The sequence below is a fragment of the Pan troglodytes genome, chromosome 18 (genome assembly GCF_028858775.2).
Source record: "Pan troglodytes isolate AG18354 chromosome 18, NHGRI_mPanTro3-v2.0_pri, whole genome shotgun sequence".
NCBI classification, from domain to species: Eukaryota; Metazoa; Chordata; class Mammalia; order Primates; family Hominidae; genus Pan; species Pan troglodytes.
The window spans coordinates 3,473,573-3,498,182 of NC_072416.2; the positions used below are offsets into that span (position 1 = coordinate 3,473,573).

At 65.7% G+C, this 24,610-nt stretch overlaps 1 protein-coding gene across 1 annotated transcript; it reads right to left on the reverse strand.

The window, feature by feature from the left end:
• Positions 1-2,524: 2,524 nt before the first annotated feature.
• C1QTNF8 (C1q and TNF related 8) lies at positions 2,525-6,070 on the reverse strand. The gene is made up of 4 exons (XM_016928945.3): positions 5,159-6,070; positions 4,639-4,812; positions 3,739-3,957; positions 2,525-3,075 (listed from the first exon to the last, which is right to left on the reverse strand). The coding sequence occupies exons 3-4, from the start codon at positions 3,944-3,946 to the stop codon at positions 2,525-2,527; spliced, it is 759 nt and encodes a 252-aa protein (XP_016784434.2). The 5' UTR covers positions 3,947-3,957; positions 4,639-4,812; positions 5,159-6,070.
• Between the last annotated feature and the right edge of the window lie 18,540 nt (positions 6,071-24,610).

Here is a 24,610-nt window from a genome sequence, read left to right on the forward strand (position 1 = left end):
TGCCTGGGGAGTGGCTCCCAGCACACACACGCGGGTTCTGCAGACTCTGGCCGGGCCTCGGAGCACCACCTCCCAAGGGCAGGGCACCCTCTGTCCCAGGACAGGAGTGAGGCGAAGTGGAGAGGCGGGCGAGCCAGCCGGGGCTCCCAGAGTCCCCACAGGCGGACGTCTGTCTGTAAGGAGGGGACGGCACTTCCTGAGGGTGGGGCTGGGAGGTCCGGAGTCTTCACACAAAAACGGCGGCTGTGTTGGGAGATGGCCCCTGACCCTCATCTCCTGCCACCCTGCCCCCTCCTGCCCCGGTTCCTTTGCCCGACGCCCACTGCCGGTTGCCCCCAGGCCTGGCCCAGTGGTGGGTGGTGGGGATGACTGAGCAGCCCCTCAGGCTGGGGCCCCGCAGCAACAGGGAGGGTCACTGTTCCCAGCTGCTTCCTCCCAGCCAGTGTGTGCTGCCAGATGGACAGACAAGGTTCCCCTGCCCTGGGGGCTGCAGCCCCTGCCCTCCTACCTCCTTCCTCGGCTGGCCCCACCCTGCAGGGTGCACCCTGATGTTGGGGGCTGTCCCCTCACAGACCCTCCTGGGGCAGGCTGTGGGCCCAGCTGCTCAGAGATTGGTCAGTACTGGTGGGGGCCCCTGTGGGGAGGGAGTGGGGGCAGGGCAGGCCCTGAAGAGGGGGATGGGCGAGCCGGGCACTCCATGGGCCGGGACGTCCCAGGGTGGACAAGGATCTAGGGGCCGTGAGAGCACCTGGGACCCCGCATCCCTGCATCTGTTTGGCCCCCACGGGCCCCCATGAGCCCACGCTGGGTGCACCTGTGGGGGCTCTCCTGCCCCCACCCAGGGATGCTTTATGGAGGGCCTTGTGAGGGTTCCAGGCAGCATGGCTGAGCTGCTCCTGATGCTGCTCCTGCCCGGGCCCAGTGGCCGTGCTGCCACAGATAGCACACCAAGGAGGAGGAGGCGGTGCGTGGGAGGCTGGGCCGGAGGGGCTGGAAGATGGGGAGGGAGGCCCAGGTCAGGTGGAGGTGGTTCCAGAGACAAGTGAGCACGTGGCTGGGAGAGCTTCCGGGAGGGGCCACAGCTGCTCCAGCCGGGGAGGGTAACAGAGGCTTCCAGTGACCAGAGCTGGGCCAGCCTCTTGCCTAGAGGGACCGACCCACCCACACTCCCAAATGGGGCCCTCTCTGCCCCCACAACTGCAGCCAGGCCATGTGGACCTGACTTTCATCCCTGTCTAAGCATGAGGCGACTCCGTGGGGGTCTGAGGCTCCCCCCGGCTCTGGTGCCCATCAGGGTCCAATCTTCCTCCAGCCCCCACCCATTCAGACAGACTGAGGACCCGTGAGCCCCCAAAACTGGCCCCCTGCGCTCAGCCGCGTGTTTCCTGCCAAGGACAAGCCTCCACTAGGCCAGCCCCACCCTCCGGGCCACTGTGAGTGCTGGGTGCCCCTAACACCGCCTGGAAGTTACCGTCTTCCTTCGACCCTTTGGGCCTCCCCCGGGTCCATACACACCGGGCAGGTGCTTGGCAAATACGCAATGTCGAATGAATGTCTCCTCAGCAAGGGTGCCTGGCACAGCTTTTATAAGCAGAATGGCTCCTCGGCCGTGAGGGCGAGTACCTGGGTGAGCAACCGGGCTCCGACCACCCCATGAGGAGGCACCCGGCTCACTCCACCACCTGGCCACGCCCACCGCACACCCAGCACCACAGGCCTCCATCCATGTGGCTTCGTGTGGTCCTTTCCTGTGCGCCAGCCCCTGTGAGGGCAGGTGCGGGTCAGACTTGCTCCCAACACACCCAGCACTCCACATGGCCCAGTCCCTGCACACAGTCGGCGCTCAATCAATCCCTGCACACAGTCGGCACTCAATCAGTCCCTGCACACAGTCGGCGCTCAATCAATCCCTGCACACAGTCGGCGCTCAATCAATCCCTGCACACAGTCGGCACTCAATCACTGCACACAGTCGGCGCTCAACCAATCCCTGCACACAGTCGGCGCTCAACCAATCACAGCACACAGTCGGCGCTCAACCAATCACAGCACACAGTCGGCGCTCAACCAATCCCTGCACACAGTCGGCGCTCAACCAATCACTGCACACAGTGGGCGCTCAACCAATCACAGCACACAGTCGGCGCTCAACCAATCCATGCACACAGTCGGCGCTCAACCAATTCCTGCACACAGTCGGCGCTCAACCAATCACAGCACACAGTCGGCGCTCAACCAATCACAGCACACAGTCGGCGCTCAATCACAGCACACAGTCGGCCCTCAATCAATTCCTGCACACAGTCGGCGCTCAACCAATCACAGCACACAGTCGGCGCTCAATCAATCCCTGCACACAGTCGGCGCTCAACCAATCCCTGCACACAGTCGGCGCTCAACAAATCACTGCACACAGTCGGCGCTGAAGCTCCGCTGCCCGCCCACCCCACCACACACACACACACACACACACACACACACGCGCGCGCGCGCTTTGTGCTCAGCCGCGGGGCCCCTCACCCGGCTACAGCTCGGCGGCCGGCTTGACCAGGTGGCCGCTGAAGGTGATGTAGAGGTCTCCGTGCTCGCCGTAGATGGCGTTGTCCCGATCTCGCTGGAACATGCGCACCCAGACGGCGTCGCCCGCGGCCAGCAGCAGCATCAGGCTCTGGGCCTGCATGACGCTGCGCTCGCTGGGCTGCGCGTAGAGCACGGCCGCGGGCCGCCGGTTCAGCATGACGTGCAGGTAGGTCTCCTTGTAGTTCCAGGTGTGCACGTTGAGGCTGAGGAAGTAGACGCCGGGCACCGTGCAGAGGAAGCGGCCCCCGGCCAGGTCGAAGGCGCCGTCCAGGTTCACCAGCTCCGTGTCGAAGGGCACTGCCTGGAAGTGGTCGGAGCTGTGCAGGCCCTCGCGCCGGCCCACGGAGAAGGCGGCATAGGCACGTTGGCACGCGGCGCCTGGCGGCCCCACCTGCCCCTTCTGGCCTTTGCGGCCCTGCAGGCCCCGGGCGCCTGGCAGCCCCTCTTTCCCGCTCCTGCCGGCCCGACCTCGGACGCCGGCCTCACCCTTCTCACCTGCAGGGGACAAACGAAAGCCACGGGTCGGGGCCGGGCTGGGCAGGCCTCCCCCATTCCAGCACCCAGGCCAGGGGCTGGGGCTCAAGGGTCACTGTAAGGACACAGTCTTTGCAAGTGACGGCCCCTCTCCCAGCCTCCACGTCCACGTCTGTAAGATGGGGAGAGGCCGTTCTCCAAAGGTGTGGCTAGACCAAGGCCTGTGGCAAGGCCGTCCCCACTGAGAGGGTGGGGACATGGGCGGTCAGGGCCAGCTACGGTCTGCGTTGGGTGTTAAAGAATGAGAAGGCTGGGAAGGTCCTACCCAAGCCTAACCTTAGTACAGCCTTCGGGACAGCGCAGCCGTGTCAAGGGGTCTCACAGCAAGCGGGCTGCCCAGCCTCCCTTCCCAAGGGGCTGCTACTTTGGGGATCTCAGGAACCCTGGCCCCCTTCCCCAGGGTCCTCAGCACCCCACTTTGGTTCATGGGTCCCTCCCCAAGCCAGGCTTCTTCCTGCTTGCGGGGGGAGCCCAGGGGTCCCTGTGCAGGGAGCGCTGCCAGGGCAGACACTGGTGCTCAATGTGCCCCTCCCGCCCCTCCTCCCAAGCCCCAGGTGCCCCCCACTCCCTGTGGGCTGTTGGGTCCTGGTGGGGGAGCATGCAGGCAGCACCCACGGGCCTCACCTTTGAGGATTTCGATGTCTATAGTGGGCCGTACTCGAGGCAGCCCCCTCCACAGGTGCCCCCTCCACAGGTCCCTGTCACTCACCCGGGCATAGGGTCCAGGGGGCCACGCCGGGCGGCAGCAGTGCACACAGGGCCTCCTGGGCAGCCCGGGCCAGGCCCCCGCGGGCAGCAGCAGTGCCAGGAGCAGCAGGGCGGGGGCTGCCATCTTGGCCAGGGCTGGGGGAGAGGAAAGAGGGGAGGGACTGAGAAGGAGGTGCCCCAGCTGGAGCCCCCAGACCCTACAGCAGCCCGGCCCTGCCCCCGTTGGGAATACAGCCGGTGGAGGTGGTAGCTTCTGCCTGGGCACGGACGCTCCTGGCCCAGTGGGTGAGGCCAAGGCCGAGGCTCAGGGGCTGCTACACTCTGGGCCGCACCAGGCACCCTGCACACCTGGAGTCGGGGAGTCCTGGTCCCCAAAGCTGGGGCCCCCACACCCAGCAGATGGGGGGGAAGCCGTTGTGGGACACAGAGGTCTCTGAGACAGCCCTCTAAACTCAGGAGCAGGTGGCCGCCCAAGGCCCCACCCGCTGTGGCTGGGCAGAGCCCTGGGGCGTGGTGGCTGGCCTGCTCCAGGGAAAGGCCCCCCAAGGCTGGCCTGGGGTGGGGGGCCCTGCACAGTGCACAGAGGCACAGTCTCAGCCAGGCCCAGAGAGCCTCTCGTCCGGAGCCCCCAGGGCAGGGCCTGCAGGGGCCTTGGGAGGCCACTCCTCTGCCTCCCCCAGACTAGGGAAGGATGGTCCCACCTTGGTGCCGAGGGGAAGCCAGAGCCAACCTGGGTCCCCCTGAGCAAGGTAGGCCCCCTCCCAACAGCAGCTGCCCCAACAAGCCTGGCCCCCCTGCCAGGTGGGCCTTGCCTACCCCACTCCCCTCACAGCCACATCTGGAGGCTTGGCCTGGAGTGTCTTCTGCTAGGGCAGGTGCACGGGTCGGGATCCTCAATATTCCCTGAAGATGGGCTCTGCTGGACAAAGATCTAGGCTGCCTTCTTCAGGAAGCCCTCTGGGATTGTAGCACAGGGCAAGGTCCTTCCTCCTGCAGTGGGTCATTCCAGGTGGGTGGAATGTCTCTGGCAGTTGAGACACCCTCTGCCTGCCTCCCCATGAGCTCAGCAGACCCTGACTCACCCCCTGGCCCCACTGGACACCACAAGACCCCCCCTGGACTCCTCCGGCAGAGGGAGCCTGGCAGGAGTGGGTGTGTGCATGCACGGAGGCCTGCAGGAGCCCCCACGGAGTTCCCGGCCATCCCAGCCCCTGGCCCTGCCTGGCAGACAATCAGGGCTGGATCATGCTCCGCTGGGGTTCAGGGGGAGCCCGACCTGCCCAGGGTGGCTGTGAAGACCCCCACAACCACCCCCAGGCCCTGTGCTCCCTGTTACCGTCTCAGGGATGCTCCCTGCCTGGCCGGCCGTCTGTGTTAATGTCCCAGCAACCCAGCCGTCAAAGAGCCCTTTCATGCCCGCCTGGGCGCCTGTGGCTTCCTCTGGGCTGTCCAAGACCAACAGGCCGAGAGGCCAGCTCCGCCGAGCTCTGGATAGGATCCTGGCAGGGCCCCTGTGTCCACTGCGAAGCCTGCCTCGCGGCCCCAGGGTCCTCCTGCCAGCCCCATGCCCATGAGTGGGGCTGGGGCCCGGCGTCTTGGCCGGCTGGGTTGGGGGATGGTGCCGTGGGCACGCAGCTCTCCTCCATCGGGAAACCAAGCCTGCTGCCCGCCTGGGGTGCGGCGCCCTGAGGAGAAGCAGGGAGATGGAAGCGGTGGCTGGGCGGGCCCGGCGAGGGGGCTGTAGGCCAGGGCCCGTGTTCGGGGCCCAGACCAGGGCCTCCATGCTGCATGGGGCCCCCTTGGCCACCAAGCCACCGGGTGATGCACAGCCCTCATGCTGCTGGCGGGGAAGCCAGGCTGGATGGAGCCCAGGAGCGCAGCCTCCCCAGGCTCCGTGGGGACTCTTCATTCCCTCATGACAGCCCTGGGGGAGGCCCCGCACCAGCCCTGCCTCTCAGCGGATAAGGACTGCGCCGGACGGCTTGCGGGAATGACTTCTAGGCCTCCCAGGCCTCAGCGGGCGGGGGCTCCATTCTCTGTGGGCCCCAGGCCAAGCCCACACAGCACCGTGGCCTTGTCCCGCTCCGACCCTGGGCCTCTGGACACGGACACGCGGCCATTCCCCACAGGTCCTTCCTCTACAAGCCGGCCCCTGTTGTGGGAGGTGCTGGACGTGGCAGGAGAATTGTGGCGGCCTTGCCTGAAAGCAGGCTGTGGGCGGGGAGGGGCCCCGAGCTGGCTCAGTCCCCTCGGCAGATTCGTGTGCGGCCTGGGGTCCCGCTCTCCCCGCAGCCCCTCAGCTTGGCCTGGCCCTCAGCACCCCCATGCTAAAGACCGAGGAGGAAAGGAGGACAGGAGGCGAGGGGAGACCAAGGGGTCCCCCCGTGGGAGCTTGGTGTGTCAGGCTGCGGGCAACAGGGGCTGGGGAGGGCTGTGGTGGGGACCGCACCAGCTGTAGCCGGTTCCAGGCTCCCCCCTCCAGCTGGCCCTGGGCGGTGACAGCTCACCCTTGGCAGCGGCACCCACTAGGCCCAGCGGCCCCCTCTGGGGACAGCCATCTTCACCCTGTTGGCTGTGGCGGCACAGATGGGGTGTGAAGACCTGAGCGCCCGTGACTATGGCACCTGCACCCGACCGAGCCGGCTCAGCGTGGCTGTGCCCTGGGCGGCGAGAACACAGCTCTGCAGATGCGTCCCAGTGGGACAGAGCGGGGGCTCCTGGGACTTGCAGAGAAAGACGAGCAGACACCCACACTCTGCTGTGCCCTGGGTCTGAGCCTCAGCCTCTCATGCCCGTGAAATGGGCACCCGTGGAGCTCAGAAGTGTCCAGAGCGTCCCTGAGGCCCAGACACAGGGAACCCTGTGCCCCTCAGTGCCCGCCGACGCCAGCAGAACTGCCCCCTAAAAAGAGAGGCGTGTTCCTGACAGTCCCCCTTGAGGGCTGGTCCCAGAGCCTCCTCATGCACGCGGCAGGGTGGAGGGAGGCTGAGGGGTGGGTGAACAGCCCGGGAAGGGTGCCTTTGGGTCCCTCGGGTTCGGGTGGCCCGGGATGACCCGTCCTGGGGAGAGTCCGTCTGGGCAGGCGGCTGGCGGGGCCGATGCCTGAACTATGTGGCACAGAAGCTGCAGGCCGGGCCTGAGTGGGGTGGGCAGGGAGCGCGGGGGGTGACTCAGTGGGGCAGGACAGCATGTCTCCTGGACAGAAATAGCCCTGGCCAGGCACGACCGCGGCATTGCCGTGGCGACGGGGGAGCGGCTGCTGCCGGGTGCCCTGGGGCCCGCCCCCCACAGACACCCAGCAGCGTCCCAGGCGGGCCCCGGGAGGGCCGCCCCCTCTCCGTGCTGCGGGGCGCTTGTGCCAGTGAGGAGCAGGTGGAGGTGCCAGGCACTGGGGGAGGGGGCCTCAGCAAGACCCCCGACTCCACCCCTCTCTCCCAGCCTTCAGCTCCCTGCTGTACAGACTGGGGACTCCTGGATGCCTGGGCTCACTCGGCCCCCCGAGAGGAGTGGATGATCTTTCTAAAGGAAGGCATTTGGGGTCCACCCAGAAAGTGGGGAGGGCTCCATCCCTGGGTTTCAGGATTTTACTACTAGACTGCGAAAGTCTGGGCCTCCTTTTTCAGCACAAGGCGGGCGGCCCCCGCGTGCCCTAGTCCAGTGGTCTGCCTGCACGTGGGGGAGTGGGGAGGTCAGGAAATTGGGGGTGGGGGGGTTGGCCCCTCTCCAGCCGGGGAGTCGCCCCCATTGCTGCAGCCATCAGCCTGGCCCTGACGTGGGAGCACAGTGGGTGCAGGGACCCCTGGGCTTAGTGTCCCCAGCTGTAAAGTGCACGTGAAGCCTGACGTTGGAACCTGCCTTGTGCTCGAAACAGCGCCTGGCTCCGTGTTCCCAGGCTGGTGCCACCAGCCAGCCTCAGAGACTCCTTCCAGGCCCCCTCCCCCGTGCCCCAACCCTCGGCTCCTCATCAGCCACCCCCTCACCGAGGGGACATGCCAGAGCGATGCCTGGGCCCGGGCAATAATGAGGCCTGAGTGCGCGGTCGGCGCGGAGGGACCATTATCTCCCAAGCCTCTTAATGGCCACTGGCCGAGAGTACATGTGATGAGCCGCCGCAGGAGGTGACAGCAGCCGGCAGCTCCCTGTGGGGCTGGGGCAGGCACGGCACGGGGACCTCACCCCCACCCACACCCACGGAGGCTGGCACAGGGTCTGAGTTCCACCCAGAGCCCTGGATGCGGGATGGGGCAGTGCCGGGCCACCCCTCCTGCAGCCGCCACCCACCCACACCCTACCCCTCCCTGGCCGTGGTGTCCCAGGTGGCAGGGAGTGAAGCCCCCACCCAGGAGCCTCCCGTGGCTCAGGGGCCTTTGAGTTCACCAGCTTCTGCCTGGCTCCAGGCCCCCCCATGCCAGGGGGACTGCAGAGAGGCGGTTCCTCGTTCCCCCGGCAGGTCACTGCCCCAGACCGTCTGGTGCTCTTGAGCAGCTTTGAGGGGCTGCGTGCACAGGACGTGAGCTGCCTGCAGCCCCCGGGTGAGGCTCCACGCTGGGTCCTCTTCTCTGTTCCTGGCTGCCCAGACCCAGTGGCAACAGCACCCAGGGTGAATTTTAATGGCCCCAAAGAATGAGAGTCGGGCCCTGGTTGTCGCCGTGGTGACCGGAGGCTCCTAACGAACGACATGGCTTCCGTGGTGACAGGAGGTGACGTTTTCTCTGGAACATCCTGTGCTGGAGAGAAGGTTCTGGAAGCTCTCGGGCCCACCTTTCAGGGTCAGGGTCTGCCCCTCTGGGAGGGGCCAGGTGGGCAGAGGAATCGTTGCTGCCCGGCAGTGGGGCTCCGAGCTGGTGGGGGGCCCGGTCCGGTCAGCAGTGAGCCTATCGCAGCACGGCCTCTCCCAAATCACAGCAGCTGCCCTGCTCCCTGGGCGGTCCCGGGGCTGCAGGAGAAAGGGCAGGAGGACCCATCCGTGCTAAGGCTTGGAGCTGAATCACGTGGCAGGGCCTGGGCTTTCCCGGGCCTCGGCGTCCTGTCTGCAAAACGGGGATAAGTACCCTCTCTCCGGGGTCACCAGCACGGGCTGGGGCCTGGCCACTGCCTACATGCAGCTCCCCCCACCACCAGACAGCAGGGGGGACCGCCTGAGTCCATCCCACCTGCTGGGGGTGCCCTGGCACGCCCCCGCCACACCCACCTCTTCCTCCCACAGGGCCCAGGGCTGAGGGAGAGGGGCTGCCTGGGCAGGCACCCTGGTGAGAGAGCCCAGAGACCTGAAGGGCTTGGCCTCAGTGAGCTCCAGATGAGGCGAGAGGCCCAGCCCAGACATCTCCGTCCCTGGTCCCAGCCCTTGTACCTTGGCCTGTGCTGTGGAAGTCAGGCCCCCTCCTCCAGGAAGCCCTCCCTGCCCCACCTGCACACACACAGCCTCGCCCAGACTTCTCCCCATGCAGGCTCCGCCCGCCAGGTGACCGTGCTGGCAGTCAGCACCATCCCCTCCCCACAGCAAACAGCAGGAGACTTGGGGTGGCATTTTTCCTCTCCAGCAGTGGCCTCTGCAGGGGGTGTCAGCAGGTGGGGGAGAGAGGTCCGGTAGCCCCACGTGAAAGGCGCCCCACTCTCCTCCCAGCGCCCTCCGCAGCATCTTCCACCTGCTGATCCCACCCAGCTCACAGGTGTCCCAGTGGGTGGTTGGGGCAGAGGGGCTTGTACCTGTTACCTCCCCGTCCCCTCCAGGCTGGTATAGGAGCCCTATGGGCCTGGGTCTTGGAGACGGCACCCCCACCTACATGCTCTCCGGGTGGGCCCCATCCTGGGGGGTGCGGGAGGGACCCCCTGCAGATCTGCCTGTCTAAGTCTGGGAGTCCTGGGGACAGTGGGGCTGTGGAAGGGGGCAGTCTGGGTGGGACCCACCTGGAGGATCCTCCCAGCCGGTGCACCAGCAGTGGGAGGAGCTCCGGGCAGAGCGAGTGCCCAGTCTCAAAGGATATGAAGTTGAGGCTGGGGGCCTAGAGGTGCAGGGGGAGGAGGTGGGGAGGCGCGGGGGGAGGGGGCGGGGAGGTGCGGGGGGAGGGGGCGGGGAGGTGCAGGGGTCCCAAAAGATGCCCCAAGGCTCTGGTGAAAGGACAGAGGAGCCAGCACTGGTGGGGGAGCGGGGAGGCGAGCAGGGAGGGGAGCCGGATGGCCGGGCTCTGGGCTGGACACGCCGTCCGTGGCTGTGGCTGGGCCGTGCTGTGGAGCCCCAGCCCTCACCTGCTCTTGTCCTGCCCTCTGAGGCCCGGGGGCTCCTGCTCCTGGGCTCTGACACCAACCCTGTCATCCCACGGATGAGTCCGTGGGTAGAGCTGCCACACGGGGGACCGAGACTCCAGCCCAGACGGACAGTGAGGGGAAGCCCCGCCCTGGCGCACACGCCCCGTGTGGAAAGCTAACGTGCTCTTTATTTGGGAGACGGGACAGAAAACGCAGGACGGCGCCTGCACGGTGCCAGACGCTCACTGGCAGCCAGGCAGCTGCAGGACGGTGGGGTAGCGGCGTCGTGGCCGTGCACGCCTGGCGGTCGACATAGAGGCTGTTGGTCTTGACGGCGATGTCTTTCTCCAGGCTCCTGCACGTACTCCAGGTTGCCCAGCGACTGCTCCACTTCTAGAAGCTTCTCCCGCAGCGCCACCAGGGACGCATGCAGCCCCTCCACCTCGTTCCCCAGCCTGAGGGTGCGGGGCATGAGTGGGGCTGCAGAGGGGAGCAGCAGGCACCTTCCAGTCTGGGAGGGACAGGACCCAAGGCTCACAGGCTGGGACCGGGGCAGCAGGAGGTCCTGGCAAGACCCCGTGAAGGGTCCCTAAGGGAAGTCCACCAAAAAAAGCCCCTGGTCTGTGATTTTCCGCAGCGTCTGCAGGCAGCACAGCGCCTGTGGGCCTACACCTGGGGCAAGCAGGGTGCCGGCGTCCCCGTGCCCCGGCGTGTGGGCCGGGCCAGGCCAGCGCTGTTCTCCTTCACCAGCTCGGTCACCGGAACCCCAGCCAGAGGCACCCAGCCCCTGGGGCTGTGTCGAGGGCGGCTCTGTCCAGGGCCCAGGGGAGGTGCAGATGAAGGACCGTCGTTCATGGCCACCCAGCCTTCCCGGGGCACCCAGAGGGGTCTGGAGAGTCAGCACAGCCTGTTGCCCCCCAAGCTCCAGCCCCAGAGCCCCCAGCCCCCAAGACCCCAGCCCTGCTCAAAGACTCAGGGGACTCAGGTAGCCAAGGCCACGCTGAGACCCGAGTCAGAGCCCTGTGGCTGGGCCAGGATGGCTGGGGACAACCACGGTGGGTGGCCCATGCTCCCTAAACCTCCTCCTGCTCCATCCTCCTCCACACCCCATGCCCGGCTGCTCAGTCGAGGGTGGAACACCAGCCAGCCATGCCCAATGTCACCTGGTTTCACATCCTTGGAAGGGGAGCCCAGAGAGGTGGGGCCTCTGCTTCTGGAGTCCCTCCGGGTGGGCAGCCAGGGGACGGGAGGTGCTGGGGGCCCAGGCCAGGTTGTGAGGGGGCAGAGTGGCGGCCGGCCTCAGGGGTCTGGGAGTTTAGGGCGCCCCACCTGGAGCAGGCAATGCTGCACCTGGTGCCACACGACCTCTAGGTGAAGCCGCAGGCCCAGACACTGTCGCACAGGACGCAGTCACGGCAGCGCCCAGGTCCTCCTGCCAGAAGCTGGCTCCTGGCCCCCGGCACCCCCAGGCCTCGAAACCCCACGCCCCGCCCACGACCCCGCCCTGCGCCCCTCGCAGACCCACGCACCCCTTGTGCCTTCCTTGACTCCGTGGCCCCGGTGGTCCTTTGCCTCCCATAGCCCCCCACTGCCCACCCTCGCGCCCTCATGCCCTGCCTCCCTGTGGTATCCAAACCCCCCACGGTCCCCACGCTCCAGCCGCCCCCAGCTCCCCGCCTTCCCCCAGCCCCCCTCACCTCCCACAGCCCCCCACCTCCCTCCACAGACCCCCCGCAGCACTCACCGCCCCCCAGACGCCCTCCCCCAGCCCCTGCCGCCCCCCTACAGACCCTCCTAGTCTCCGCACCCCCCGCCCCGGCCCCCCTCCCGGCTCCCTCCCCGGCCGCGAGTTGGCGACGCTGCCGTGGGCGGTGGGCGCTCGCCCTCTGCCGGCCGCGCGCGGAAATGCGGTCTCGCCGTTGCCTGGGGCTGACCCCGCCCCGCCCCGTCCTGCTCCGGGCAGCCCCGCGGGTGAGCTGGGTGCGCGCTGGGTGCTTGGGGTCTGGCTCGCTCTCCCATCCCCGGGCAGACAGCTGCACGGGTGGCCTCGTGGTCCATGGCCTCCGGCTGGGCCGGGGAAAGCCGCTTCGCGGAGCACGCCCGGCGGGTAAGGTGAGACCACAGCCAGGGCCGGGGCGGGGCAGGCAGGCGGGGGCCACCTCTCCTGGCAGGCGGTGGACGGGGGCCCTGCGCCTCGTGCTCTGGCTGGGAGCGCGCAGAGCTCCTCCATGCTGTGGGCGCCACCTTGTCCGACCAGCCCCGACTTCAGGTCTTCTTCTGCAGGCTCAGCCTGGCGTTGGGGGGCAGTGGTGGGGTCCCCTCCCCACCGCGGGCTGGACCCGAGTCCTGCTTCAGGAGGCAGCTCCGAGCCTGTCCCGGGATGCCCCTGTTAGCAGAGCCCAGGACCACGGCCAGGCTGGGAGGCTGCAGGACAGGGGCGGGGCTGGGCTCTAGCCCCTCAGGCCCCCAGGCTGGGCCTTCAGAACCTGCGCCACCCAGCCCTGCGCTCTGCTGTGACCTGGGGCAGCCCCAGCTGTTGTCCATGTCCTGCCTCAGGGCCAGCCGGGGGTGAGGGTCAGGGGCCATCCCCTGGGCAGCCCTCAGGTTGCAGGACCCTCTGGATCTGTTTCCGGCTTGCATGGGCAGCCCTCAGATTGCAGGACCCTCTGGATCTGTTTCCGGCTTGCACGGTGGGCCTTTCCAGCAGCTCCGGAATGCTCCCGATGAGCTCAGCTTCCCGGATGAGGAGGCGCCCCTGAGCACCAGAGCCTGGTACCTGCCAAGGGTCCCAGGAGGCCCGGAGGCTGCAGGCCTTGGTCAGCACTAGCTTACTCAGGAGGAACAGAGTGTGGGGCCTGAGTCCTGGCTGGGTGTCCGGGCCAGGCCCCACTTGCTCGCCCTCAGGCCTTTCCCCTGGAAAGTGGCACACAAGCCCAGCTCCCTCCTCGGTTTATTCCAGGCTTTTGGATGTTCTTGGTGGGTTGGAAGTGGGGTGCTTTCCTCCAGGGGCCTCTCCGGGCTGCTGGGAGGGTCCCCTCATGGTAGTTCCCACGCCCCAGGCTTTGGGGGTCATCCCTGCAGTTCCCCGTGGTTCACCTCCCTGTTCCTGCACTGGGCAGGCAGGGCGAGCGAGGGCTGGGCCCGGGGTCTCTGGGCTCAGGGCGGAGGGGTTAGCACGGGAGCCACAGGAGTTCTTGAACCACTGAGGGGGTGCAGAGGAGGGGCCTGGGGAGGGGAAGGGAAGGCCTGGGGAGGAAGGAGGGATACGAGGTCCTGAGCTCAGGGGTGCAGCAAGGGAACCCTGAGGCCCCTGCACCAGCTGCCCCCACCCACATATTTTGCTCATAGACCTAACAGTGCGTTCACAGGGAGGCCTCAGGCTCTGAGAGGTGGCAGAATTCTCCAGAGCGAGCACTGGGGCCAGGATTGGTAACCCCCTCACCCTACGGGGCTGCTTCACGGACAGGTCGTGCTGGATTCGGAAGGGACAGAGCGTTCGGAGGAGAGGGCACTGGGGGTGCAAATCTGTGAGGTCAGGGCTCCATACAGGATGAACGGGTACCAGTGGCCCCCAGTGCACTCTTCCCATCCACACCTGCAGCACTGACCTGGGTTCCCAGCTCGGGAGCAGTTGTCCCAGCAAGAGATGCCTTTGGGGAGGTGCCCTGTGGCTCAGCCCCGGGAGCTCAGGGCTGAATGTGCCTGGACTCAAGGGGGCAGGAGGAGGGGAGGGGCCCAGAGGAGACACAGCTGCTTGCAAGCCAGGTGCCCCTTGGGGCAAAACCAGCTTCTGTGGTTAAGGGGCCAGATTTCGGGACTCAAGGGTCTTGTGTGCCTGTAGCAGCCACGTAGCTTGTCCACATGAACGGCCAGGCTGCTCCTCTCTGTGGCTGCACGTCCTGGCCACCCCGAGGCCGCAGCACTTTCAGCAGCTCCGTCTCCATGTGGTCGCCCACGAGGTAAGGGTGCTAGCATTGCTCGTGGTACTGCAGGTTGTTGGTGGCGATGGAGAAGGGCGCGGTCATGGTGTCCGAGGCATGACACAGCTGCGGCTCCGGGGCCAGCAGCAGGCGGGTCTCAGCGGCGGTGCTACCACCTCCCACTCAGGCTCCAACTTCCAGCCGCGTGTGTCCTACGGCTGCCGCCCACCCTGTGTGTGTGGAGTCCCTTTGTGTGCACTGTGCCGCAGCCTCGGTCTCCGCTGCCCGCTGCTGGCTCTCATGCTGCTGCTATGCCAACGGTTCGAAGGTGATGGTGGCCGGCGTCATGGTTCTGGAGCCACTTGTCCGGCAGGTGCTAGGCCACTGGGAGCCAGCGGTGGCCAGGCTGGAGGACGTGCAGGCACCTGTGTTTCAGGCCACGTCGCACAGCTTTGGGGGACAACTGGAATGGTCTGTGGGGCCGGCTGCTTGGTCAGGAGCGTGTCCATCTGTGCCAGGGTGTCCACCAGGGCCGGAGGAGTGAGGGGTGGGGTCAGCCCAGCCAGGTCAGTGGGGAAGCTCCAGCTACTCAGTCCCAGAGCAGGATGCGGCTCCCAGTTGCCTGGTACACACCCAGGGCCTCCATTACTGGGCACCAGGGATCCCCCCGAAGTGGCTGAGGGAGGCGGCATTCAGGGTGGGCAGAGCTGCCCCCCAGAGGCAGGGGGTATGGGCTGCTGGGGGTGGGGGTCCCTCTTAAAGGACCAGGCAGGCCCAGCCCTATGACCCCTGTCACCGCCATGGCCCAAGCAGCAGTGGCCAAAGATTCCTGTCACCTAGAGGATCCTGGGGCTGGCCGGTGCCCGGCTTCTGTGTTCCATGCTTGGGGGACAGGCCGTGGGTGGGAGGTGGCCTGCTGCCCTGACACCTGTGCCCCTTCCTTGGTTTACCCCCTGTTGTTCCTGTTTTGTTCTCTGATCCCTTTCCATGCTGAGCTCCAGACAGTGTGAACGGAAGGCTCTGCCCACCTGCAGTCCCCACGGGGCAGAAGGCTGGGGCCGTGGGGGGCCTCGGGTGGGTGTTGGGACCCCTGACAGTGATGGTGATTCCCAGTATCTGCCACCCTGCGAGTGGCTTCCCTCCCTGTCCCCCGGGGCCCCAACACCAGCCCGATACCACACCAGGACCCCCAGGCCAGGCCCTGAGGGGCAGCCTGAGCCCCACGCACAGTCCCAGGGGACCCAAGCCTGAGGCAGTTCCTGTGGAGACTCTGCGCACTCGGCTCCTGGGACCGCTACCTGAGAGCTGGGCCCCCGCTTCCCTCCTCCTTCCGTGTCCCAGCCAGGGTCCCCCCCAGTCCTGTGCTGTGGAGGCTGCCCCCATTCCGTGTCCCAGCCAGGGTCCCCCATGGTCCTGTGCTGTGGAGGCCGCCCCCATGGTCCCCCAACCCCTGGGCCAAGCTGCCTGGCAGAGTCTGGATGGGCAAGGAGTGCCCCGCGCACCACGTGACCCCGTCCTGGGCCAGGGGAGTCCCAGCCCAGGCGCGATGCCGCCTGTGGCCAGCAGAGTGCGGTGTTGGCCGTGAGATGCCAGCGGCTCCCAGGCTCCGCTCAGCCAGCCTGGCCCATCCTGTTCTGGGGACCCCCCCACCCCAGGCCCAGGTCCTCCCCAGCACAGGCCCCTGGGTCCCCACCCCCACCCCCTCCACCTCCACCTCCAATCCTTGCTCCGGCCACAGGAGCCCAGGCTTTTCCTGGGCCACCTCCCTCCCTGGCCATCTTCCTCTGGCATCCCCACCCATGCCCCCACTGTGTCCCCGCCATGCCCTCCCCGCCCATGCCCCCACTGTGCCCCCGCCATGCCCTCCCTGCCCATGCCCCCACGGTGCCCCCGCCATGCCCTCCCCGGCCCCATGCCCTTCCCTGCCCATGCCCCCACGGTGCCCCCGCCATGCCCTCCCTGCCCATGCCCCCACGGTGCCCCCGCCATGCCCTCCCCGGCCCCATGCCCTTCCCTGCCCATGCCCCCACGGTGCCCCCACCATGCCCTCCCTGGCCCATGCCCCCACGGTGCCCCCACCATGCCCTCCCCCTGCCCATGCCCCCACTGCGTCCCTGCCATGCCTTCTCCCGGCCCTGACTGACCTCTGACCCCTGGCCCTGACTGATGGGTGGCCGGACCCCCACACACACACTGCTATGACCACAGTGAGCCCGGCCTGACAGCCTCCCGATGGCGGACGTGGAGGCGTGCGCCACACTCCCGGGCACACAGGAGGCTCCTCATGAAATGTGGGCTTTGGGGACAGCAGCGCCAGGACTGCAGGCTGACCCAGAACCGGCGGCAGTGGCCTGGGCCTCTTCTCACCGCCCTTCAAAGGTGGGATGTCAGGGAACCTTCCGGGACTGATGTGGCCTGAGGACCGTCCTAGAGTCTCGCTGTGACTCGGTTTCCCCAGATGGCTGCAGGCTCGAGCCACACGGTGTTGGGGGGGGGGGCGCCCAGCTCCACATTTTGTCTTGAACCTGCTTTCACTTGGCATCTCCCTGTGGGCTGAGCCAAGCGGCACTGCCCCTGTTTGTCCCCTGACCTGCAGACCCGGGGAACCAGCAGGACCACCCGGGCCGAGGAGGTGGATTCTATGCTCTGCGACCTCTCAGCCTCTGCCTCCAGGTGCCCTGGGGTGCGGCGGGGGCACTGCCGCGTCGAGCTCCCAGGCTGACGGGACACAGACTCACCCGTGACCACAGTCGGCCCTGCAGGCTGACAGACAGGACTTGACTGAGTGCCTGTCTGAGACAGGGGACTGGGCCCTTGACCCCTGCAGCCACAGAGCCCCGCAGCCGTCAGCCGGCTCAGGGGGTGAAGACACCCCAGGAAGAGCTCCTGGGTCAGAGCCGCCCGCCGTGTCCACTGTGTGGCCAGGCAGGCGGCCCCTCCCAGACCGTTTCTCTACCTGGGAGTGGGGCAGCACCGGCCTCGGGGGCACAGCCTGAGGGAAGGACAGAGAGTGGCCGAAGCCCCCCACAGTCCCCCGCCCTACCTCGTGGGCCTCTGCACACATCCCCTTGGGCAGACACAGGGCCGGGGCCAGGACAGCCCCAGGAACGGGTGCCCCCACCTCAGGGCAGCCCCCAGCACTCACCTCTCTGGTCCACCAGCCAGAGAGTGGGACCCTCCACCTCACAGACCCCAGCGTCACGGTGTCCATTAGAGCACCTTGGTTGGGTACTAGAGGTGGGGAGGGCAGGGCCGAGGCCACCCGGGCAGTCGCCAGCCCAGGAGGCGGGACAGCTGTGTGACTAGCATCCCTGTGACAGGGACGGTTGGGGCTGGGCTGGCGGACGAGCTGGAGGCCACAGAAGACACCTTGGACATGGGGTGGCCCCTGGGAGTCCCCTGAACCCCATCCTGATTTGCGGGGCAGTGAGCCTGGCCCAGCCTGGGGCCTCAGGCTCCTCCCTGGAAATGGTGTGGCCACCCTGGGCCTTCCCACGCAGGGCTGGTGCAGTGGTCACCCTGGAATGGCTGTGACCCACACCGCATCGCCTCCCCCAGGACCCACGCCAGGCAGCATGAATAGGGCGGGCCCGGTGAGAAGCCCCTCCTGCTGGGTCCAGCCTCGCCCACCTCAGTGGCCTGAGGCCCCTTCCTCAGAGTGGCCAGTGGGGAGGTGGGCACCCATCACTTCTGTGCAGCCTCACCCCTCCAGCCACCGCCAAGCACACCCAAAGCAGCCTAGATGGGCCAAGGTCACCGGGACGCCATGGGGGAAGGGAGAGCAGAGACTCAGACCATCTGGCTTCCTCCGACCCCCGGCCACACCCCCTCGCTCGCTCCCGCCTGGAATGACAGCTCGAGGAGCCCTCCCGGCCTCAGAGCAGGTGCCCTTGCCGGCTCAACAGGTGGCCTGGTCCTGCGCTTTCTCCCGGGGCCAACGGAACATTTTAATGACGGGGATTTGAGGCACCTCAGACAGCCCTGAGGCTTCCCCCGGGGGTGAGTAGGGGCTGGTCACGGCGGAGCAAGAGGACTGGGTGCACAGGGTGGCAGTGCCCTGGGCGGGAGGGCTAGGGGGAAGATGAGGGACACCAACAGCCCAGCACATGGACAAGAGGCTGAGAGGGCAGGCTCTGGGAGGAGGCTCCGGAGGACTTCTTGGAGGAAGAGTCGGCCAGGCTGAGCCTCCATGAACACGGCCCCCCGAGGCTGTGGGAGGGGGTGAGGGACCGTAGAGGCGGCATCTCCCTGGCGGCCCCAGACAGCTGAAACTCACCTTCCCTTGGGAAGTGTGGGGCCCCACAGAGACAGGGACACAGGGGCATGGACGAGGAGGTGAGGACGTGAGTGTGGTCAGGCGGGCAGGCAGTGAGGCTGCAGCTCGAAGTCCTGGCCTGCTGTCGAGGTGGGCACCGAGCCCAGTTCTCTGCGCTTGGCAAACTGGGCGGAGGGCGGGGCGGCCGACAGAGGCTGACGGCTCACTCCTGCTCAGCTCTCATCCTGTCCTCCCAGGCAGTGGGCAGAGCTAGGGACCCACGACCACGGACGCTTTTCCGTCTACCCTTGGCCTAGGGAGGCAAGGCTCTGACACTGCACGTGTGACTCAGTTTACCTGCCTGAAGGCCGGGGGCTGGGGGGCGGTGCAGGCAGCTGTGTGCCTCTCCAGGACTCAGGGCCCTTTGCTGGCCTTCAACAGCAGTTGGCATCCTGGCCCAGCACCCAAGATGCCCCCACCCACCATGGTCTGGAGATGCTAAGTGGAGTCTCTGAGGTCCATGGTATGGGCGGGGTCCAGACCCCAGCCTCTGAGGCTGCATGCAGGGCCCAGAGCTGTCACAGACTGTGCCCTGAGCTGCCCGCTGCAGAATGGAGACCAGGACAGTTCCTCCCTCCTGGGTGTTTGCGGGTGAAGCAGGAAGGTGTGCAGTTTCCTCCAGGGAAAGTCCTGGGCGTGCTTGGTGGAGGGAGAGGAGGCTGGGCACGCAGGGCCAGGTAGGGTGACGGTCCCACAGGCTCCCCATCGGAGGTCCCCCCGGGCCATGCTGGCTCCCTACCTGGGGAAGTCCCAGGCCGCGGGGACAAGCCCGACGCCGTCCCATTCACCTTCACCACCCACCCGGAACCGGCCTTCCAGATACGGCCGAGTTAAACCACGTTCAGAGGGAGCCATAAAACTCCAGGATGAGATGAGATCACACGCTGATCCTGACTGCAGATCCCGACTGCAGTGGGAAGATAAATGTTGGAGGAATCGTTGGAAGCAAGATGGATGGTCTCATAGATATGAAAGTGACTTCACGAAGAAACTTCTGCCTGGTGGAACGGAGTGGGACAGAGAGGAAAGGGCAGGGGAACAGGGGCAGGGGGCTGAGGCCCAGGCAGGTTCGGCTGCAGCCCACGCCCACCCGCCAGCACGCAGGGAAGCTCGACTTTCCTACCTCAGCTGTGCCAGCTGCCTGCAGTGCCTGGGCCTTCCATCCATAAGTGAGTGACAGTGAGGGCATGGCCTGGGAGTGAAGGTAGACACAGAACAGTGCCCGACAGGCGGCAGGTGCCTGAGAAGCATTTGTTATCATCGTCACTATCATCACTGTTTTTTTGTTTTTTGGTTTTGTTTTTTTCTGAGATGGAGTCTTGTGCTGTCGCCCAGGCTGGAGTGTAGTGGTGTGATCTCAGCTCACTTCAATCTCCGCTTCCTGGGTTCAAACAATTCTCCTGCCTCAGCCTCCTGAGTAGCTGGGACTATAGGCGCCCACCATCACGCCTGGCTAATTTTTGTATTTTTAGTAGAGACAGGGTTTCACCATGTTGGCCAGGCTAGTCTTGATCTCTGGATCTCATGATCCACCCGTTCAGCCTCCCAGAATGCTGGGATTCCAGGTGTGAGCCCCCGCTCGCGGCCACTGCTATGTTTTTATTCTGGTGTAAATCACGTAACAGAAACCTCACCGTTTTAACTGCCGTAAAGCGTGCAGTGTGGTGGCGTCTGGCACATTCGTAGCACTGTGCAGCCATCGCTGCCATCTGGTTCCAGAATCTTTCATTGTCATCCCCAAAAGGAAGCCCTCAGCCCATGCGTGGTTACTCCCATCTCCCCAGATGCTGGGAACCGCAACTCACTGCTCTGAGCACAGTGTGGAAGCGCAGTCTCAAGCATGTGGTCCTCTGTGTCCCGCTCCGCCCTGATGTGGTGACTTGAGGCCGGTCCCCTCTCCTGGCTGAGTTGTGTTTGCACTGTGGAGACTGTGAGCTGCGCTCTGGTAATCATGTCTATGCACGTTTTTGTCTGAAGACCCGTTTTCAACCCATTTGGGTATATCATTATTATTTTTTTGAGACAGGGTCTCACTCTGTGGCCCAGACTGGAGCACACTGGTGCAATGGCGGCTCACTGCAGCCTCAAACTCATAGTCTCAGGCGAGTCTCCCATCTCAGCCTCCCAAGTAGCTGGAACTACAGGCGCCTGCCACCGCACTCAGCTAATTTTTATATATTTTGCAGAGACAGGGTTGCCCAGGCTGGTCTCAGACTTCTGAGCTCAAGAGATCCACCCACCTTGGCCTCCCGAAGTTCTGGGATTACAGTCATGAGCCACTACACTGGGCCAATTATTTTTAAAATCCTGCTAAAACCCACCTGAAAAGCCTTAAAGACCGTGACTTTCAAAACATGGAAACGGACCCCTGGCAACGTGAGAGGGCAAGCTCCGCCTTCCTGGTGTCTTTTTTTTTTTTTTGAGACGGAGTCTTGCTCTGTCACCCAGGCTAGAGTGCAGTGACATGATCTCGGCTCACTTCAGCCTCCACCTCCCAGGTTCAAGCAATTCTCTGTTTCAGTCTCCTGAGTAGCTGAGATTACAGGCACCCACCACCACACCTGGCTAATTCTTTTGTATTTTTAGTAGAGACGGGGTTTCACCATCTTGGCCAGGTTGATCTTGGACTCCAGACCTCATGATCCACCCACCTTGGCCTCACAAAGTGCTGGGATGACAGGCGTGAGCCACCGCGCCCGGCCGGTCCTGCTTTCTAGAAAAAACTGTAGTGCGCGCTCCAGAGACCTAACCCGTTCCCACACCTGAGTGGGCAACTCTAGCCTTTGAACACAGCCCTAGGAAATGACTGCAAACGAGGGGGAAGCTTTTTAAATACAAGGAAAAAGGCATTTGTACCAAGCTACATCGCAGTGAAATTATCATTGGAAAACAGTGGAAAGAGGCCGGGTGTCCCCCCACGGGTCAGGCGCAGTCCCAGGGAGGTCTAGACCCCAAGAGCAGAGAGGCCTACGGGAGACACGGCTTGTGCCAGGAGGTGGGGTACGCGGCCACCAGGCACTCTAGTTACACAGCGATGGGCTGAAGGCTGTGCATCCCGCAGGGAGTGAGCCCTCCGACCCTGGAGGAGTTCAAGTAGCTGCTTGTCAGGATGCAGGGACAGGAGGGGCACCATTGCAGCCGATGCCTGAGAGAGCCAGAGGCTGCCGGCATCCAGCAGCAGAGAGGCCGGGCCTGGAATGGACCCCCAGAAGCTGGCCAGAGGCCTGGCAGTCGGGAAAGGCTCGGTCGTCCTGGGGAGGGAGCAGCACCAGCAGAGGCCCCGCCTGGGTCTTCATCAGAGACACCCCGAGCTGGTGGGGGATTCCTGGGACAGTGTCACCCCCGGCAGGCCCCAGGTGCCCACCGCCCACCGGGCCACAGTGGGAGCAGCTCGGGTCAGGGAGGCCGGGCTGAATGCGAACCACTGCTGAGGAGACAAACGCGGCGCCACGAGCAGGTCAGGAGAGAACTCCCTCCCACGGGCCGTCCTCGGACCGTGGCGTCAGCCAGCAGGTCCTGAACCACAGACGAGGCTGTCCCGGGTGTGAAAGAGGGTCTCTGCCTCCGGGTGGAGGCCGGTCCCACGCTGTGGACTGAGCTGCATCCCTCAGATGCGTCTGTTGCAGCCCTAACCCCGGTGTGAGGGGACGTGGAGGTGGGGCCTCAGGGGTGGTGAGGGTTAGACGGGGTCAGGAGGGAGGAGACGCAAACGGAATTGGCCGGACCTTGATCTGAGACCCGCAGCCTCGAGAACCTGCGGAGAACGCTGGAGCTGCCCTGGGTGTGATTCTTGTTACGTCTCCCCGAGCTGGCTGAGACGTACGGCTCCACTCCACCGGCCTGTGCCCAGAGACCCCGGGGTACAGGAGGAGGATGCCGCAGAGGTGCGTGTTGATGAGTGGGTCGCACCAGGGCGGAGCCTCCTAGAAGGGCAGGGACGCACCATCCTTGGGGAGCGGCCTGGAGAGGCCTCAGGAAGGGGGTCCAGGGTGGCTGAGCCTCAGCCATCACCCCATGCCGTCCAGCCCTGCAAGCACATGCTGTGCCTTGGACCTGCCTTCTGATGGGGCCCGGGGCGCCCGTGGGGTCCCAGTCCCCGTGGGAGCATCTCACTTTCCCTTCCGTGGTGCTGCTGGTGGCCAGGAGACCATATGTCCCAGCCATAGTGGCAGATGCTCTCCAGGCCGGCTAGGGGACACCGGCCCTCATGGCAGGTGAGGAGGCAGTGCACTGTTTTGGGGGCTCTGAAGCCCGGCCTGGCCGACTTGAAGTGTCCAGGGCCCACCACCTCCCTCCTGGTTGAGGAGTTTCTGGGAGAATGGTCAAATCCCCAATGTATCAACTCAGCTTTATCTCCAAAACCTACCACTTCCCAGAGAACAAAATTAAAGAAGATTTCGCAGAGATTTGTCATCTGCCGGAGCAGGACCAGGGACAGGCTGATGTGGTGGAGGTGGTGGACACGCTCTCAGCCCCACTCCATCCCGGAGGCTCAGAGCCCACAGCAAGGACAACTCCTAGGTGAGCGGGTGCCAGGCAAGCAGCCCACACGCCGGGAGTCCCCAGGCTCCGAGATGTGCCCCTTCCCTCAGCACACAGATGAGGAAGCTGAAGCTCCAGGAGGCCAAGTCATTTCCTCCCTGAGCCCCAGCAGCCAGCGGGTCTGCAACGTGGCCTCGAACCCAGACACCCCCGTGGGGGCTCACAGCTGTCCGAGGGCTGGCCACTCTCCCAGGAGCTGTGGCCGCATCGTCCGGGGACCCAGCCCCAGGACAAGGTGGAGGCAGCCCAGGGGGTCAACGCTCACAAACCCCCCACCCGAGAAGATCCAGTGCCCGAGGCTGGAATAACCTCAGCCCCACCCACTACCCTCACCCCACTCACCAGCCTCACCCCCACTCACCACCCTCACCCCATTCACCACCCTCACCCCACTCACCAGCCTCACCCCCACTCACCACCCTCACCCCCACTCACCACCCTCACCCCCACTCACCACCCTCACTCCACTCACCACTCACCCACACTCACCACCCTCACCCCACTCCATCAGCCTCACCCCCACTCACCAGCCTCACCCCCACTCACCACCCTTACCCCACTCACCACCCTCACCCCATTCACCACCCTCACCCACACTCACCACCCTCACCCCACTCCATCAGCCTCACCCCTACTCACCAGCCTCACCCCCACTCACCACCCTCACCCCATTCACCACCCTCACCCCCACTCACCACCTTCACCCCCACTCACCAGCCTCACCCCTACTCACCAGCCTCACCCCCACTCACCAGCCTCACCCCCACTCACCAGCCCTCCAGACACGGGGCTCTCAGCACCCCTTCCCCTGGGGGGCAGAAGCCCAAAGTGAGCATCAGTGGCCAGTAGCCCCTGGCCGGCAAGGGGAGCCCTGTCCCGCAGGCCAGGCGAAGGCAGGATCCTGTCCCCGGAGGGGAGCACTGACCTCCCTGATGAGCCTCCTCCAAGTTCAGTCCTGCATCCTCCGCCCGCCTGGATTCCTGTGATACTGATTTATGTATGTTACTCACATTTTCACACACAGCTCCCCCAAACTCTCCCTGTGGAAGACGCATCCTCGGTGAATCGTGGGGACCCCACCCTGCCGCCCTGCTGGGCCTGTTTTCTCTGCCCAGGCCTGAGCCACTGGGGGCAGGGGTGGGGGCTGCTTCCTGGGGTCCGCCCACACCTCGGCTTTACCAGATGTGGATGGCCCCCAGGGGATCCTGGGTGGGCAGTGGCGGCCCGTGGATCTGTGTCCACCTCTGGTCCACCTCCACTCCACACCCGGGGCCTCAGGCCAGCCACCCACCACGCATGGGATGTGGTTTCTGGTGGGAACAGAGACAGGCAGGTCCCAGCACCACTGTCTTGCCCACCCCACACCCTGTCATCGGGCAGAGCCAGTGGCGCAGCCTCCAGGATCCCAGGATGGGGTGCCCATCGCCCTGTCTCTTGCTGGCAGAGCCGCGGGCGCAATCGGGGAGAAGCAGGGATGCCCCCCCCCCCGTGGAGCCCCACAGAGGCCCCGGGTACAGGGTGGGTTTCTGTCGGCCTCCGTCTCCGTCTCACTTGCTCCAAGCAGCATGACCTCGGGGGGCCTCAGGTGCACCCTGAAGGCCAGAGTCCTGGGGTCTGCTGAGGGGGCACCAGGCCCTGGAGTGCTGGAGGGTGAGGCTGGGCGGCCTCCTTCCCCGGCCCCTCCTGGCTGGCCTCTGGGTGTGGCCACATTCCCTGATCTCTGTTCTCTGGCACTGCCTGGTGTGTGGGTGGCCGGGGCACCTGT